Source organism: Bison bison, unplaced genomic scaffold (assembly GCF_000754665.1).
Source record: "Bison bison bison isolate TAMUID 2011002044 unplaced genomic scaffold, Bison_UMD1.0 scf7180017864309, whole genome shotgun sequence".
Taxonomy (NCBI): Eukaryota; Metazoa; Chordata; class Mammalia; order Artiodactyla; family Bovidae; genus Bison; species Bison bison.
Genome location: NW_011494881.1, coordinates 8,774,365 through 8,788,298, shown reverse-complemented (window position 1 = coordinate 8,788,298; position 13,934 = coordinate 8,774,365). Strand labels below are relative to the sequence as shown.

Sequence of the window (13,934 nt, the reverse complement as noted above, 5' to 3'; positions counted from 1 at the left end):
AAAAAAGCAGATTCTGCAATTTCAAAACTGTTTTATAATTTCCTGACTTTGGCAGGCTCATTGTTTAAATATGTATTTTGGGTTGCTGCCAAAAAGGTCCTCCTTCCTAAAGCTTAACAGGTGCTTCATAAAATTCTACCCACCAGGAGATTTGGCTTTTTGAAGTAAAAACATTCAAAAGCAATCATCAATACTGTTAATAAAAGCACACTATTCCTGAGCTAAAAAAAACACAACAACAACAAAAACCTAAACATCTGTATTTAAGATGTTGAGCAAATAAAATGTTGTCATAGGATTATGACCTCAGGCAGTAGACACCCAGCAGATGCATTTAACCTATGACACTTTTCTTTTACAAGGGCTTCTCTCATTCAAATGAATGTGGGGGGAGGGCGTTTATGTATATATACATGTATCAATCACCTCTTTCTGCTCAGGAACAGCAAACAAAGACAGCTTGCTTTTCGACTTTAAGAAGTATACTCTGAAGAGGGAGGGGAAGGTCTACTTTGATCAGGGTTTTCCCGCCCCCACTTATATAGTGAGGGGTAAAAACTCAAGTTTTAAAGAACAGCAATTTAAATTCCACCCTTAAAATGGGTCCCATCAGCTTAAAAGTATACCATTTACTTCTCTTTTTTCTCCCTTTTTATTACTTCCTGTAAGTCATACATCACTAGCACATATGACCTCAATTTCATGCACTAAATTTTTCTCTACATTAAAATCTGCTTTTGTACTTTGTAGCTTAATATCCAGCAACTAAGGTAATTCACATCATATTATAGCTTACTATTTTTTTCTCACAGATATCCTATAAAAATAATTTTTAATAATTAATTATACTTTTGAAAGTTAATGGATTTCAGCCACTTTCAATCAAGAGCAAGGAATATTCTTCTTCTTATTGCTTCCTCTCACTTTAAATAATATTATATTGCAACTACTACCATTTAAGCTACCCTATCAAATTCTAAAATCTTCAGTCTATCTTTCCTTTAGGCAACAATCTTACCTTTATTTAGCTCAAGAGAACTGGCCATAGATCCCTTCCAGCTCTAAATTTCTATGATTCTGTAAAGGATGCTGAGGGATGAAGAAATATTTCCATTTTATTTTCTTACTGCCAACTTTACACAAAAGACTGTAACTGAGTCTTAATACGCTAGTACACAATCTATAGTAATTACAAAAAGGACAACCATGCTATTGATAATTCAATTCCTTACCTCCCATTCTAGCCATTCTGTAAACTCAAACTCAACAATCCCCTCTAAAATTTGGGTTCTCTCTGCTGACACAATTCATGGTGGTTTACACACACACACACACACACACACACACACACACACACACACACTCATTCTTATACCAGTAGATTTTAAGCACTGATAACTTACAACAGTTTTATCCAGCGAAACCAAAGGAGTACTGTTTAAAATTAAACAAGTACCAATGAGACCACAAGTCGGTAGAAGTGATTTTTGAGTCAAGTATTATGGGAGTAAAAAACCATGGGCTCTGTAGTAGACTGAACAATGCCCTCCAAATATGTCTATTTGTAATCCCTAAAACGTACAAATATATTAACCGACATGGCAAAAGGGGCTTTGCAGATGTGACCAACGGTACAGGCCTTGAGATGGGAGATCATCCTGAATTATCTGTGTAATTATTCCAATCTAATCACAAGTACTTAAAAGCACAGAACCCTCCAGCTTGGTTAGTAACATGAGACAAAAGGAGGAGGAGAGGTTCAACACAGGAGAAGGACTGCACCCAGCGGGGAGTGGGAGGCACACAAGCCAAGGAGTACAGGTGCCCACTAGAAGCAGGGAATCCGGTTATGTGACAGCAAGAAATGGGGACACTGGTCCTGCATATGCAAGGAACTGAATTCTGTTCACAGCTGTATGGTAATTTGTTATAGCAGCAATGGAAAAACTATGAAAGACTCAAGACATTGGGTCCCTCACATCAGTTATCTGACCAACTACCTGTCCACTGAAGACCCGATGAGGGAAAGGACAGACATTTCAGATCACATGGTCCAGCAGGTGGTTGTTTTGGGAGGAGGGAGCAGTGTAAGGTTCATAAGCTGTTTTGGATATTATCTCTGAGGAGCCCATGAAGTGTCAAGGAGAGGAGTCCTGGAGGTAGGCTGGCTTGGAGATGTGGGCAAGTCTAGCAAAGAGATTAGAGGAAGGCCTTCCTAAAAAGACACCAAAAGGATGAGTGAGATCAGAGGGGAGCAGAGGCGGGCAGGGTGGGAGAGAGCAGCATGTGCAGAGTGACAGGAGAACACGGGGACAAACATGGGGACATTTAAGAAGAGGAAAGAAGTTTGATATAACCTCTACATAACCTCATATAGTTATAGGTTATATGACAGGGATGGTGATGTGCAAAGGGGTCAACAGGAGCCCAATCCAGAAGAGTGTTTTGGGCTTGGATTTTTCCTAAGGTTAACTGGTGGACACTAAAAATTCTGTGATTAGATTTATGGTTTTAAAAAGTAATTTATATTAAAAAAAAAAGTAATTTATGCTGAAGTATGCAAAATGGATGAGGAGAAAGAATATGAAGAGGAAAGCTAGCTTATTATCATAGCAGCTCTGAGCGGGTCTGGTGAAGGCTGTGGATATACTGAGGACGTAGAATAAATACTGGGATGTACAATCAATGCATTTTTGGTAATTTCTTGCTGTGAGAGAATAGGACAGAGGAGGGCTTCTAGAACTGAATGCGTAGCTGGTGGTGTGTCGTTTGCTGAAATGGGAAATCCCCGAGGAGAAGCAGGATGTCGTTTGTTTGCTAAGATTTCTGTCTTTGCTAGAGTGGTGGTGGTTGTTTTGGGAGGAGGGAGCAGTGTAAGGTTCATAAGCTGTTTTGGATATTATCTCTGAGGAGCCCATGAAGTGTCAAGGAGAGGAGTCCTGGAGGTGCTTATATCTAAGGGTCTGGAACCCAGGAGAAGCTATGAACCAAAGTGAGGAAACACAGGGCCAAGGACGAAAGGCTGAAGAAACTCGGAGGTGATGAAGAGAGGCCAGGGAGCTCACAAAAGATCTGGAAGAACTGAACTGATAGAGAGAAAGCACAGAGAATATGAAATCACAGAAGTCAAAAGATGAGAACGTTTCATGGAAAAAGATTCTCAACAACTCAAATATGACTGAGAGGAGTATTTGGTGTAGATTGAAAGATGTCCACTAGACTTTTTTTTTTTTTTGCCAGGCCTCTGGACAGCATGCAGGATATCTTAGTTCCTCCAAAAGAGATTAACTTGTGCCCCCTGCAGTGGAAACTCAGAGACTTAGCTACTTTTCTGCCAGGGAAGTCCCTAGAGTTTTAAAAAAACTTAGAAGGCACCTTTAGAGTTTGCTACATGGAGGTCACTGTTAATCATACCAGCATAATTTTAGTGAAATAACAGGTCGGAAGCAAGGCTTCTGCTTCCTGTTACTCTGCATGGACTGCCAATCCAGCTGTGGGCTTGTGGAGAGGGGGACTTCCTCCTCCATCCCTCCTTCCTCTTGGAGTCCATCTCGAGGTTTCTTCTTAGTTAAGGGGCTTCTTCCAAACCCAGTTTTCAATCTGTGTATAGTCGGTGTGAAACTGGACAACTAACTAACCAATCCCTGGGGTATTTTCTCACAGTAACATCAAGAAGCTAGTGACTACATATATGTGTATATTGCACCAACCAGCTCCCTGGGAGCAGAAGGCAGGCAAGTTTTACTCAGGGTTAACACTAATAAAACAAACCCAGGACAGACTTCAGGGCTCCTGAGGACAGACTGGTACGCGACTCCACGTCTCCGGCTTCCTTCACTGTACAAAGGTAATCTTCCTGCTCTCCAGCTGCATCTCAGCAGCCATGCTGTCTCCAGTGTCAATGAGCTTCCACTTAGAATGATGCTGTAATTTTGAACTGTGCACTTATCTTAGATTTGCTAATTTGAAAACACACATGCACAGAACTCATCTGTAAGTAAGATTTAACCACCCAGCAATCTGAGCAGCAGACACAAAATTTCATTTGGTATAATATCTAATACTTATGTGAAGCTAATTAAAGATAATTTGGTCTTAATGAGGCAAAGAGAATATAACAGTGTTAATTTCAAAGTAGGCTGATCCATGAAAGTCAAGTAAAATCACTTCTTAGTCTCAGCATTTCCATAGACCTGAAGACTATGTGATGAGTCCCACATTCCTATTAGTGCTTCCAACAGCCCTTTGGTGTTTTTGTGTGATGATTTATAGATAGTGATGATCTTCATAGCATTATCTCACTGGATCCTCACAACAGCCCTGTGGATGCAGGATACAGACATCACCCTCCAAACCTCACAGATGTGTACAGCTACGTACGGTTCCATAGCCAGCAAGTAAAGAGGACTGCAACGCTGCATCTGGGGCTCCTTGCACTATTTACCTCCCTTCACAGTTTTACTACCTGCAAACTTGAATAATTTTTTTTCAAAAGTTTTAGCAGAAAAAACACAGTTAAAGAAAATACTGCCCATTTGCAGCACTGAGCCATCTTAAAAATACAGAAATTTCTAATTGGCTTTACTTTATGATGTAAGCAGAAGGAAACACTTATTACCCAGGTCTGTGAAGTCTAAGCAGTCTAAATGTGACATCATATAAATGATACTTCAGATAGAAAGAGGTGACTAAAAACCAACAGGCACATGTGGGAAACACATTTAAAAGCAATCCTTATGGGCTGTTATCTATATTTCCTTTTTTTATTTTGTTTTACAAGGCTATGATTTTGTTTTGTTTTGTTTTGTTTTTCACAGAAACGTCTTACATTAGGGATTCCTTTGATCATTACAAGCAGTCTCAATCCGATCCCAGAACCAATGGACTCTAGAGTATGAGATAGTGGTCATTTCTGTAAGGCCAACCAGGGCTACCAGCCACTCTGTAATTCCCACTTCTGAAACTGAACTGGACCATGACACCAGGGCTCCCACCATTACTGGGGGCCACTGCTGAGCCAGGCCAAGCTATTTGATTCTTTTTTCCCTATAATCACTGACATGTCACAACAGAGCACTGTAACTACAAAATCTCCCCAAGCTTTCTAAGAAGAACCGTATTTTTCTTTTAGTCCTTCTATTTAAAGACTGCTGCTGCTGCTAAGTTGCTTCAGTCGTGTCCAACTCTGTGTGACCCTATGGATGGCAGCCCACCAGGCTCCCCCGTCCCTGGGATTCTCCAGGCAAGAACACTGGAGTGGGTTGCCATTGCCTTCTCCAGGGTCTTTTTAAATGAGTCAGTTCTTTGCGTCAGGGGGCCAAAGTATGGGAGTTTCAGCTTCAACATCAGTCTTTCCAATGAATATTCATGATTGATTTCCTTTAGGATGGACTGGTTGGATCTCCCTGCAGTCCAAGGGACTCTCAAGAGTCTTCTCCAACATCACAGTTCAAAAGTATCAATTCTTCAGTGCTCAGCTTTCTTTATAGTCCAACTCTCACATCCATACATGACTACTGGAAAAACCATAGCCTTGACTAGACGGACCTCTGTTGGAAAAGTAATGTCTCTGCTTTTTAATATGCTGTCTAGGTTGGTCATAAGTTTTCTTCCAAGGAGCAAGTATCTTTTAATTTCATGGCTGCAGTCACCATCTGCAGTAATTTTGGAGACCAAGAAAATAAAGTCTGTCACTGTTTCCATTGTTTCCCCATCTATTTGCCATGAAGTGATGGGCCCAGAAGCCATGATCTTAGTTTTCTGAATGTTGAGTTTTAAGCCAACTTTTCCACTGTCCTCTTTCACTTTCATCAAGAGGCTTTTCGAGTTCCTCTTCACTTTCTGCCATAAGGGTGGTGTTATCTTCATATCTGAGGTTACTGATATTTCTCCTGGCAATCTTGATTCCAGCTTGTGCTTCTTCCAGCCCAGAGTTTTTCATGATATACTCTGCATAGAAGTTAAATAAGCAGGGTGACAATATACAGCCTTGATGTACTCCTTTCCCAATTTGGAACCAGTCTGTTGTTCCACGTCTAGTTCTAACTGATGCTTCTTGACCTGCATACAGATTTCTCAGGAGGCAGGTCAGGTGGTCTGGTATTCCCATCTCCTGAAGAATTTTCCAGTTTGTTGTGATCCACACAGTCAAAGGCTTTGGTGTAGTCAATAAAGCAGAAGTAGATGTTTTTCCGGAACTCTCTTGCTTTTTCAATGATCCAACAGATGTTGGCAATTTGATCTCTGGTTCCTCTGCCTTTTCTAAATCCAGCTTGAACATCTGGAAGTTCACGGTTCACGTACCGTTTAGGTCTGGCTTGGAGAATTTTGAGCATTACAAGGGAAGATTAAGTGAACCTAACACTAGAGCCAGATCACATAGGGGAGTCCAGAGAAGTACACTGAACCATACATCCTCTATCCTAAAAAAAGGGACCTGACGATCCCAGGTCTTGAATTTCTACCATGACCCACATCTCAACTCCAAAGCTTCTAGCTCATGCTGTGTGTGTGTGTGGCGGGGTGCTCACAAAATGACTCTGGATATAAGTCTTTTAGACAGCATCCTCAATCCATTCTTCCCCATGTGTTAAAAGAGAAAACGAGACCATTTTTGAAAAAAAGAAAACCCAACACTACACCTATATACTCTGGAAAAGTAAGAAACTTTAGGAGTAAAAATATTTCAGTCACCTCTAACTATAAAGGAACTCAAACCTCTCTTTTGGCAGGCTTCAATCTGGGAAAGATGAAGGGAGATTGGTTACATCAGAAAATCTAAGATGTACCTGTTTAGAATTACGCCTTTATACCCTGTGAAAGAAGCCTTGACGTTATGATCTGGAAGATAATGATCTCTTATCAACTTAAGTAAGTGTATCACTAGAGGTAAGGAAATATATGAAGGGAACTTTTCTTTCCAGATTTAAGTACGACTTTAATCTGTCTAGGTGCCCAGACAAATAGACACTGAAGAAATAAAACAGTTAAGAGTGTTTTTAAAGTACCACCTTAAAAATCACAAAGGGTAAACCTTAGACAAGAGAACACTACTACTACTAAACACTACTACTAAATTGATCAGGCGGTTACACAAAACAATAATTCATTAAGAATGAGCCTCGTGAGAAAACCCAAAAGATAACTGCAGAGTCAGAACTGATGAGTGAGGCACTAGCTCACCAGGATAAAACAAGGAGAGTGAAGGATTGAGATTTATTAATCCGAACATACAGATAATGTTTCCATGCCCTTTTGCCACCAGCCACGATATGATGGCAGGTGGAAGAGTTTTAATGAATCTGTAAAGCCCATCAAAAAGACTGTCAGAAAGCATTTCTCAAGCAGAGTTTGAAATGTCTTATTTCTCCGAGTCAAGTCCTGAGAGCTGGAGAACCATTTAGGATCTATCAAGTTAAACCTTCATAGGAGGAGGAAGAATCATTACACAGCAGTGTCATTCTTCAGTGTGAAACATTTCCTCCATCCAACCATCACGCAGCTGTCATAAACAATAAGATCTTAAATTTCCTGCAGCAATCAAGGAAAACAATTTGATCCGCCAAAAATAAAAAAAGACCAACAACTGCTGATGTGTAGAGTACACTTACCAGAGTGCAGACCATGTGTTAGGTTATTTACTTGTGTTCTCTTCTTTAGCTTCCACACAACCCAAGATATAAGATGCTATCATTATCTCTATGTTTCCAATAAGGGAACTGAGGCTGAGGATGGTTAACTCATTCGAAGTAAAGGGGCTATGGCCAGCTTTCTGGTTTGGTCTTAACCACTGTACTATATTATTGACTTGCTAAACAAGAGAATGCTATTGTGTTTTGCAGATTTGTTGATGTTTTTAAAGAATTAACTATAACTAGAGCAATACTTGGGTGTTAATTTTAAAATAACATTTTTTCAGGGAAAAGTTTCAGTAGGCTAGGAGAAGAAAATTTAAAGATTAATACAGAGGTTGACTTTTAAAAGTTCAGTAACTGCCACTCTGCTGAGTTGTGTATGTGTGTGTATACACACATACATATAACCATATATATCTCTAGGCAACTTAAGAAGGAAGGCTGGCTGGTAAGACAAATTCTTTTTAATTATCTTTCTTGCCAAGCCTTGCAGCCTGTGGGATCTTGAGTCTGAACCCTGCCTCCGCAGTGAAGTGCAGTCTTAACCACTGCACCACCAAGTAAATTCCAAGACAAATTCTTTTAGTATAAGCATAATGTGACTTAATTTCCATTACAAAAGTGGAAATGTGCGCTTAAAGTCCTATGCTGAGAAAAAGAGGTGACAGCAATCTTGAAAGCTTTTTGGATATTGCAATGTACCAATGACCCAGTCCTCTCCAGTATTCTTGCCTGGAGAGTTCCATGGACAGAGTAGCCTGGCGGGCGGGGTTGCAAAAAGTCCGATACAACTGAGCAATTAACAATATCCCTACCCAGTAGCTCCTTGATTTCAGTATCACTTTCTGAGTAGACCACTCTTTTCCTAGCTTACTCTGGGCAATTTGAGTTTCTTTTATGCCTGATGATTTCTGGATTGTTATCAGTGCAGTTGCCAGAATACTGTGCATCCCCTTCAGTCTGTCACACAGAGCTGGGCTGTAATATTATATTTCACCAGTAGGTGTCAGGACCTGAAACACTATATGCTGTTGCTCCTGCTAAGTTGCTTCAGTCGTGTCCGACTCTGTGCGACCCCATAGACGGCAGCCCACCAGGCTTCCCCATCCCTGGGATTCTCCAGGCAAGAACACTGGAGTGGGTTGCCATTCCCTTTTCCAACGCATGAAAGTGAAAAGTGAAAGTGAAGTCGCTCAGTTGTGTCCGACCCTCAGTGACCCCATGGACTGCAGCCTTCCAGGCTCCTCTGTCCGTGGGATTTTCCAGGCAAGAGTACCGGAGTGGGGTGCCATTGCCTTCTCCGAAACACTATATATTTCTACTCAAATGTATTAAATTGAGACTTCAGGTTATAAAAACAAGTGATTCTAGCTGCAATCAACTTGAAAATTTAGAATTTTCTACCCTGAATTTACCTTCAAGGTAGAATATTCCACGTTGAATTACCAATGCTGGCACGAAATCTAAGGTTAATTTAAAATATGAATACATAATATTTTATAAACGTATATAACACTGTTTATATCAGTGAGAATATACTCATTTCCCCCCAACCTGTATTTACTTTTTAAATTTAAAGCTTACACTATTATCAAATAATTGCTTTAAATAACAAGTATTTTTGGATAGAGAAATTGCACGTAGCTATAATAGGGAGTCACTTTACACACACACAAAAAATAACAACTTACCACTACTGCCACAATCTGCACAAGAGAGAAGTTCTTCTGGTTTCTTTTCACGATTTGATTCCTTTGTCCCCAGACAGAAGCTACATATTGGAATGGGATCGGCACGGGGCTATGAAAAAATTAAAATGAAAAAACACTTAGCTTTCCACTTCAAAATTAAAAACAAAGTATTAAAAGCGTCTTACATATTTCTTTACCAAAGAAAGAATAGGGTATTCATATCAATATTTTCTGATAATTAAAAAAACCCTCAAATTATTTGATAGTGAAGTACTGCCTGAATAATACATTTAAGTGTAATGCATAAGACTCAGAAATAATTTTTATTAAGCCAATGAAATTTAAAACCTTTATATATATTATGTATTACCTTCTTGAAATGAACATTAAGAATTCATTTGAAGTCTCAAATCGTTTCCATAATCTATATGCCTACAATAAATTGATTCATCTATTCAGTATTACAGTCTATGAATATCATCTAGTCAGACCAGATTGCTTAAATTTCATCAAGTGTTTTAGTACAGGTTACTATTATCCATCAATTAAACATATGACATAAAATACTGGCATGTTAAAAGGTGACATAATAACAGCCTTAGAACTAAAGACGGGGTTTTCCACGGTGATTCAGTGATTAGGACTCTGCATTTCCACTGCAGGGGGCATGGGTTGGATCCCTGGTCTGGGAACTAATATTTTGCATGCTCCGTGGCATGGCCAAAAAAATGTTAAGAACTTTAAAATTCTGTAGGATCGTTTAAGATGATCAAAAGACCATTAACAAGGCTTTTCTGACACCAACGTCTTCAAAAGTAAACCATACCATGCCACACAAAATGGATAAACTCTCAATCTCTGACATTCCCCTTCAATAAAAGAAACAAAACATTTGTCTAATCCCTAGCACCCCTTTAACTCTCACAAAGGAAACTGCTTTTAACAATGTATAAATCTGCATACATTTTAGTGCCTTCATTGTTATTTATGACTACCAGCAACGCTAGTGTTCCCATCCATACGAAGAGCTGACTGTGCCTACAGGTCTGGTCACATTATTTTGCACAGCCAAACGGTATGAGAACTAAAATTTTACTGCATATTCCAAGCGTCACACGTTGTCTGCTAGCCATCAGAATGTAACTCTAACGCATTTATATTTGAATCTCGTGAATCAAAAATTTAAGGCAAGAAAGCTTAGTATAATCACAAATTTTTTTTATTTAAATGTAAATTAAAAACAAGATTTTGCTAGGCCTAACTTTCCAAATATACATCAGTGTAGAATAAACCTCATTTGTTCAGCCACTCTATTCCAAAAGCCTGATGCACATAGGCACTCAAAATGTTTTTTGCTAACTATATAAAAATATATGTGAATAAATGAAAGAAATATATGCTAGTTTAAAAAACCTTATTCTAAAATAATATTTCAAATAGTAACAGTGATTCCAACAAACATCTTGGTTCAATGTGGCATGTCATCAAAAACCAGAAATCATCTCATGACCAAGCATTTGCAAACTCTTCAATACGACTGTTAATTTCATCTTACAATATAAACTTTCATTGTCTTGCCCTTATTTTCAGTTTAATTTGTTCTTTTAATATGCACAGGCTTTACTTTCTGAGGTAACTATGCAAATATATTTTTGTAGCCCCAGTTCAAAAGCAGAGAATAAAACTCTGTTCTAGAAAAACCAAAAAAGACAAGCTACAACAAATTGGTCACTGACTCCTGCCACCATTTTTTAAATGCCAGATAATCAGCACTGCATAATTATGGATCCATAGTTATTACTTGCAAATGCTCAACTGCAGTACCTTGGGAACACTTTTGTTCCTTTAAATAGCAATTAAAAGAACAATCTGGTTTTCAAGTGACAACATTCCCCTGATAGATTCCAGCTAAAACCCAGTCCTTATACTAATGGGATTCCTACTTTCATTTGATGTAACAATGCTCGAGCCATTGCTGCCATCCTTGCAGTGATAAATAATTTACAAAATGTCACATATCATTCATGCAATGAAACAAATCCAAATCTGCAATCCTATTTTTCTTTTCCAGATGAATTTTTCACTGTAAGAAGACATGGCCATCAGCCAGCATTCATGTTCATTTTCGTCTTTAACTAAAGGTAACACAAAGGACAAAGGTTGCTAGTAGTTCATGGCCAGAAAGACCGATGGTTCACACTCTGCTCAATAATAGAAAGCACAGATGATATCACTTCACGCCACATTCAAGCAAGCCCCACCATGCTGATGTATGCTCACAACCATTCATTTTAGGGATAACTATCTCACAATACTCTATAAAACCACTGCATTATACAGAAATGTCTGCTCTGCTGAATTATTGATAATTCAAAGCACTTTTTGCTAACCTCAGTATAGCCGAGTCTAATTAACTTTAAAAAATTGTCACTTGTATGAAATGAAACTTTTACAGTAAGGCATGTAAATTGGGTCATGGGATTATTATGATTCACTATTCTCAATCCGACTACATATAAACTGTTTCAAAAAATAATCCCTGGTAATAGATTAAAATGGATTGCAATCAGAAACAGGTCTGAATAAATGGCAGCTCAATTCCACTACAGACAAATCATGTTTAAGAGGTCTGAAAATGGAACCAAACATCTTCCAGTTCTGAATTCCTTTCTTTGAAATTTCAAAAAGGCATCTTACCTGTTGATCATATTTTCTTATCAACATGCATGAATATTTCAATCTCATCGGGAGAGCAAACACTCATGGAGAGGTATAAACTCTGCAAGCTGCTGGGGACCATTTCTTCCTCACTTCCCACATGATGGTCCTGGGGCAGCTGCTAGGCCAGAGGCCACTCATACACTAGCTCATTTAATCACTTTAACAATCCTGCCAGGAATGTATATTATTATGCCCATCATAGGAAAGAACTTGAGGCTCTAAGGAGTGAGGTAACTCCCCTAAAGTCACACAGGTTCAAGTGTGGAGCTGGGATTCAGACACAAATCTGCCTTCAGTAAAGCCCATTTTCTCCCCTTTATTACCTCCCCTCCTTGTCTCTCCTCTATCAAGAAAAACAAATGTTTAAAAATTATTTTTTCCATTGACGGTAATAATTCTCATGTGCTCATAATCTCTGCCATCCAATTTCTCCCATGACCAAATAGCATGCTTTTAAAATTATTTAAAAAGCAACGTTTAATATGCTACAGATTATTTATTATGGGGAAACAGAAAAACTGGGAAAATGGTACATTTACAATGGAAAAATATGGTAGACACCCCCTTAATCAAGCAATCAAACCTAGCAGCCATTATGGGACAAACTGACATCCGGTGCCTTCCAAGCGTGGCGCTGAAGGACTCAGCACTGCCTGTGCAGTATTCTTGCTGGGAACATTTAGTCTGACTCATCATAAGGAGATAATCAGGCAAATCCAAAGTCAGGGACATGATGTAAAACAACTAGCCTGGGACACTTCAAAAAATGCCAATGTCAGGTAAGACCCCAAAAAAGGGCAGAACCAATTTAGGCAACTAAAGTGTCAGGAAAATGAAATATATAATTTGTGATCTTCACTTGGTTTTCAAAATTTTCAAAAATAGCCATGACCATAAAGAACATTATTTGGATTAGTAGGGTAATATGCTAATAGACAATACACAAACCAGACTCTGACTGATTATACAGGAGCTGTTCTTAGGAGTTATGTGCTGAAATATTTTGGAGTAAAGTGTCATGATGTCTACCACTTGAGCTCAAAAGATGCAGGTGAAAAACCCCTATGTGTATTAGTGTGTTTGTGTGCAGAGAGGGAGAGAGCTAATGCGGCAAATGTTAATGGTTGGTGAATCTACATAAAGGTAGGAGGGTGTCCATGACATGATTCTTTCAATTTTTTCAATTATCCATTCAATGTTTACAGTTTTCCAAGCAAAAGGCTAGGAAGGCACTTATTAAAAAAAAAAAAAAAAAAAGACCTAAAATGAGTTATTATATAGTTGGATTACAGCATTTATAAAATAAAATAACTCAATCCAATTACTGCTTCATAGGAAATGCAGAGGACAGAGGAAGGTATCAGTCTACATAGCAGAGGGATGCCAGTACCAAAACTCTTGAGGACAAATGACCCAGTTTCTTCAACAAATAAATTAAAAGGGAGACAGAATGAGTGAGAGAGGAAGAGACAGAGAAACAGATTTGAAAGAAGAAACAACAGACTAACAGAAATTTAAAAGGCTTATCAGCCAATTATAATGTATAGTCCTTATCTTGATCATGATTCAAATATATTGTAAAACAAAATGCAATGGCCTATTGAAGGAACTGCGGCTAGTTCGCTGGGAAGAGGCTGTTGGGGGGGGACAGTGCGTGTGATCTTTTTGGGGGAGGGGTTAGGTTTGTTCTCCATGCTTCCCATGCCCCAACCCTCCAGCAACAAAATGATTTTTTTTCTTTGCTTCTTTATTTTTCACATTGTGGTAAAATATATATATATATATATATATATATATATATATATTTATAATTTTAATCATCTGTAAGTGTTCAGGGTAGCATAAGACTGCCTAATTGTTGTTGTTCAGTCGCCAAGTTGTGTCCAAC

General features: G+C 38.7%; 1 protein-coding gene across 7 annotated transcripts in view; it reads right to left on the bottom strand.

The window, feature by feature from the left end:
* Positions 1-13,934, bottom strand: part of KAT6B (K(lysine) acetyltransferase 6B) — a 183,123-nt gene that overhangs the window by 56,164 nt on the left and 113,025 nt on the right. For all 7 annotated transcript variants that reach the window (XM_010852359.1, XM_010852360.1, XM_010852358.1 and 4 more), the window contains exon 4: positions 9,326-9,434. In XM_010852359.1, the coding sequence (XP_010850661.1) occupies positions 9,326-9,434 (109 nt within the window). The remainder of the gene's footprint in view (positions 1-9,325; positions 9,435-13,934) is intronic.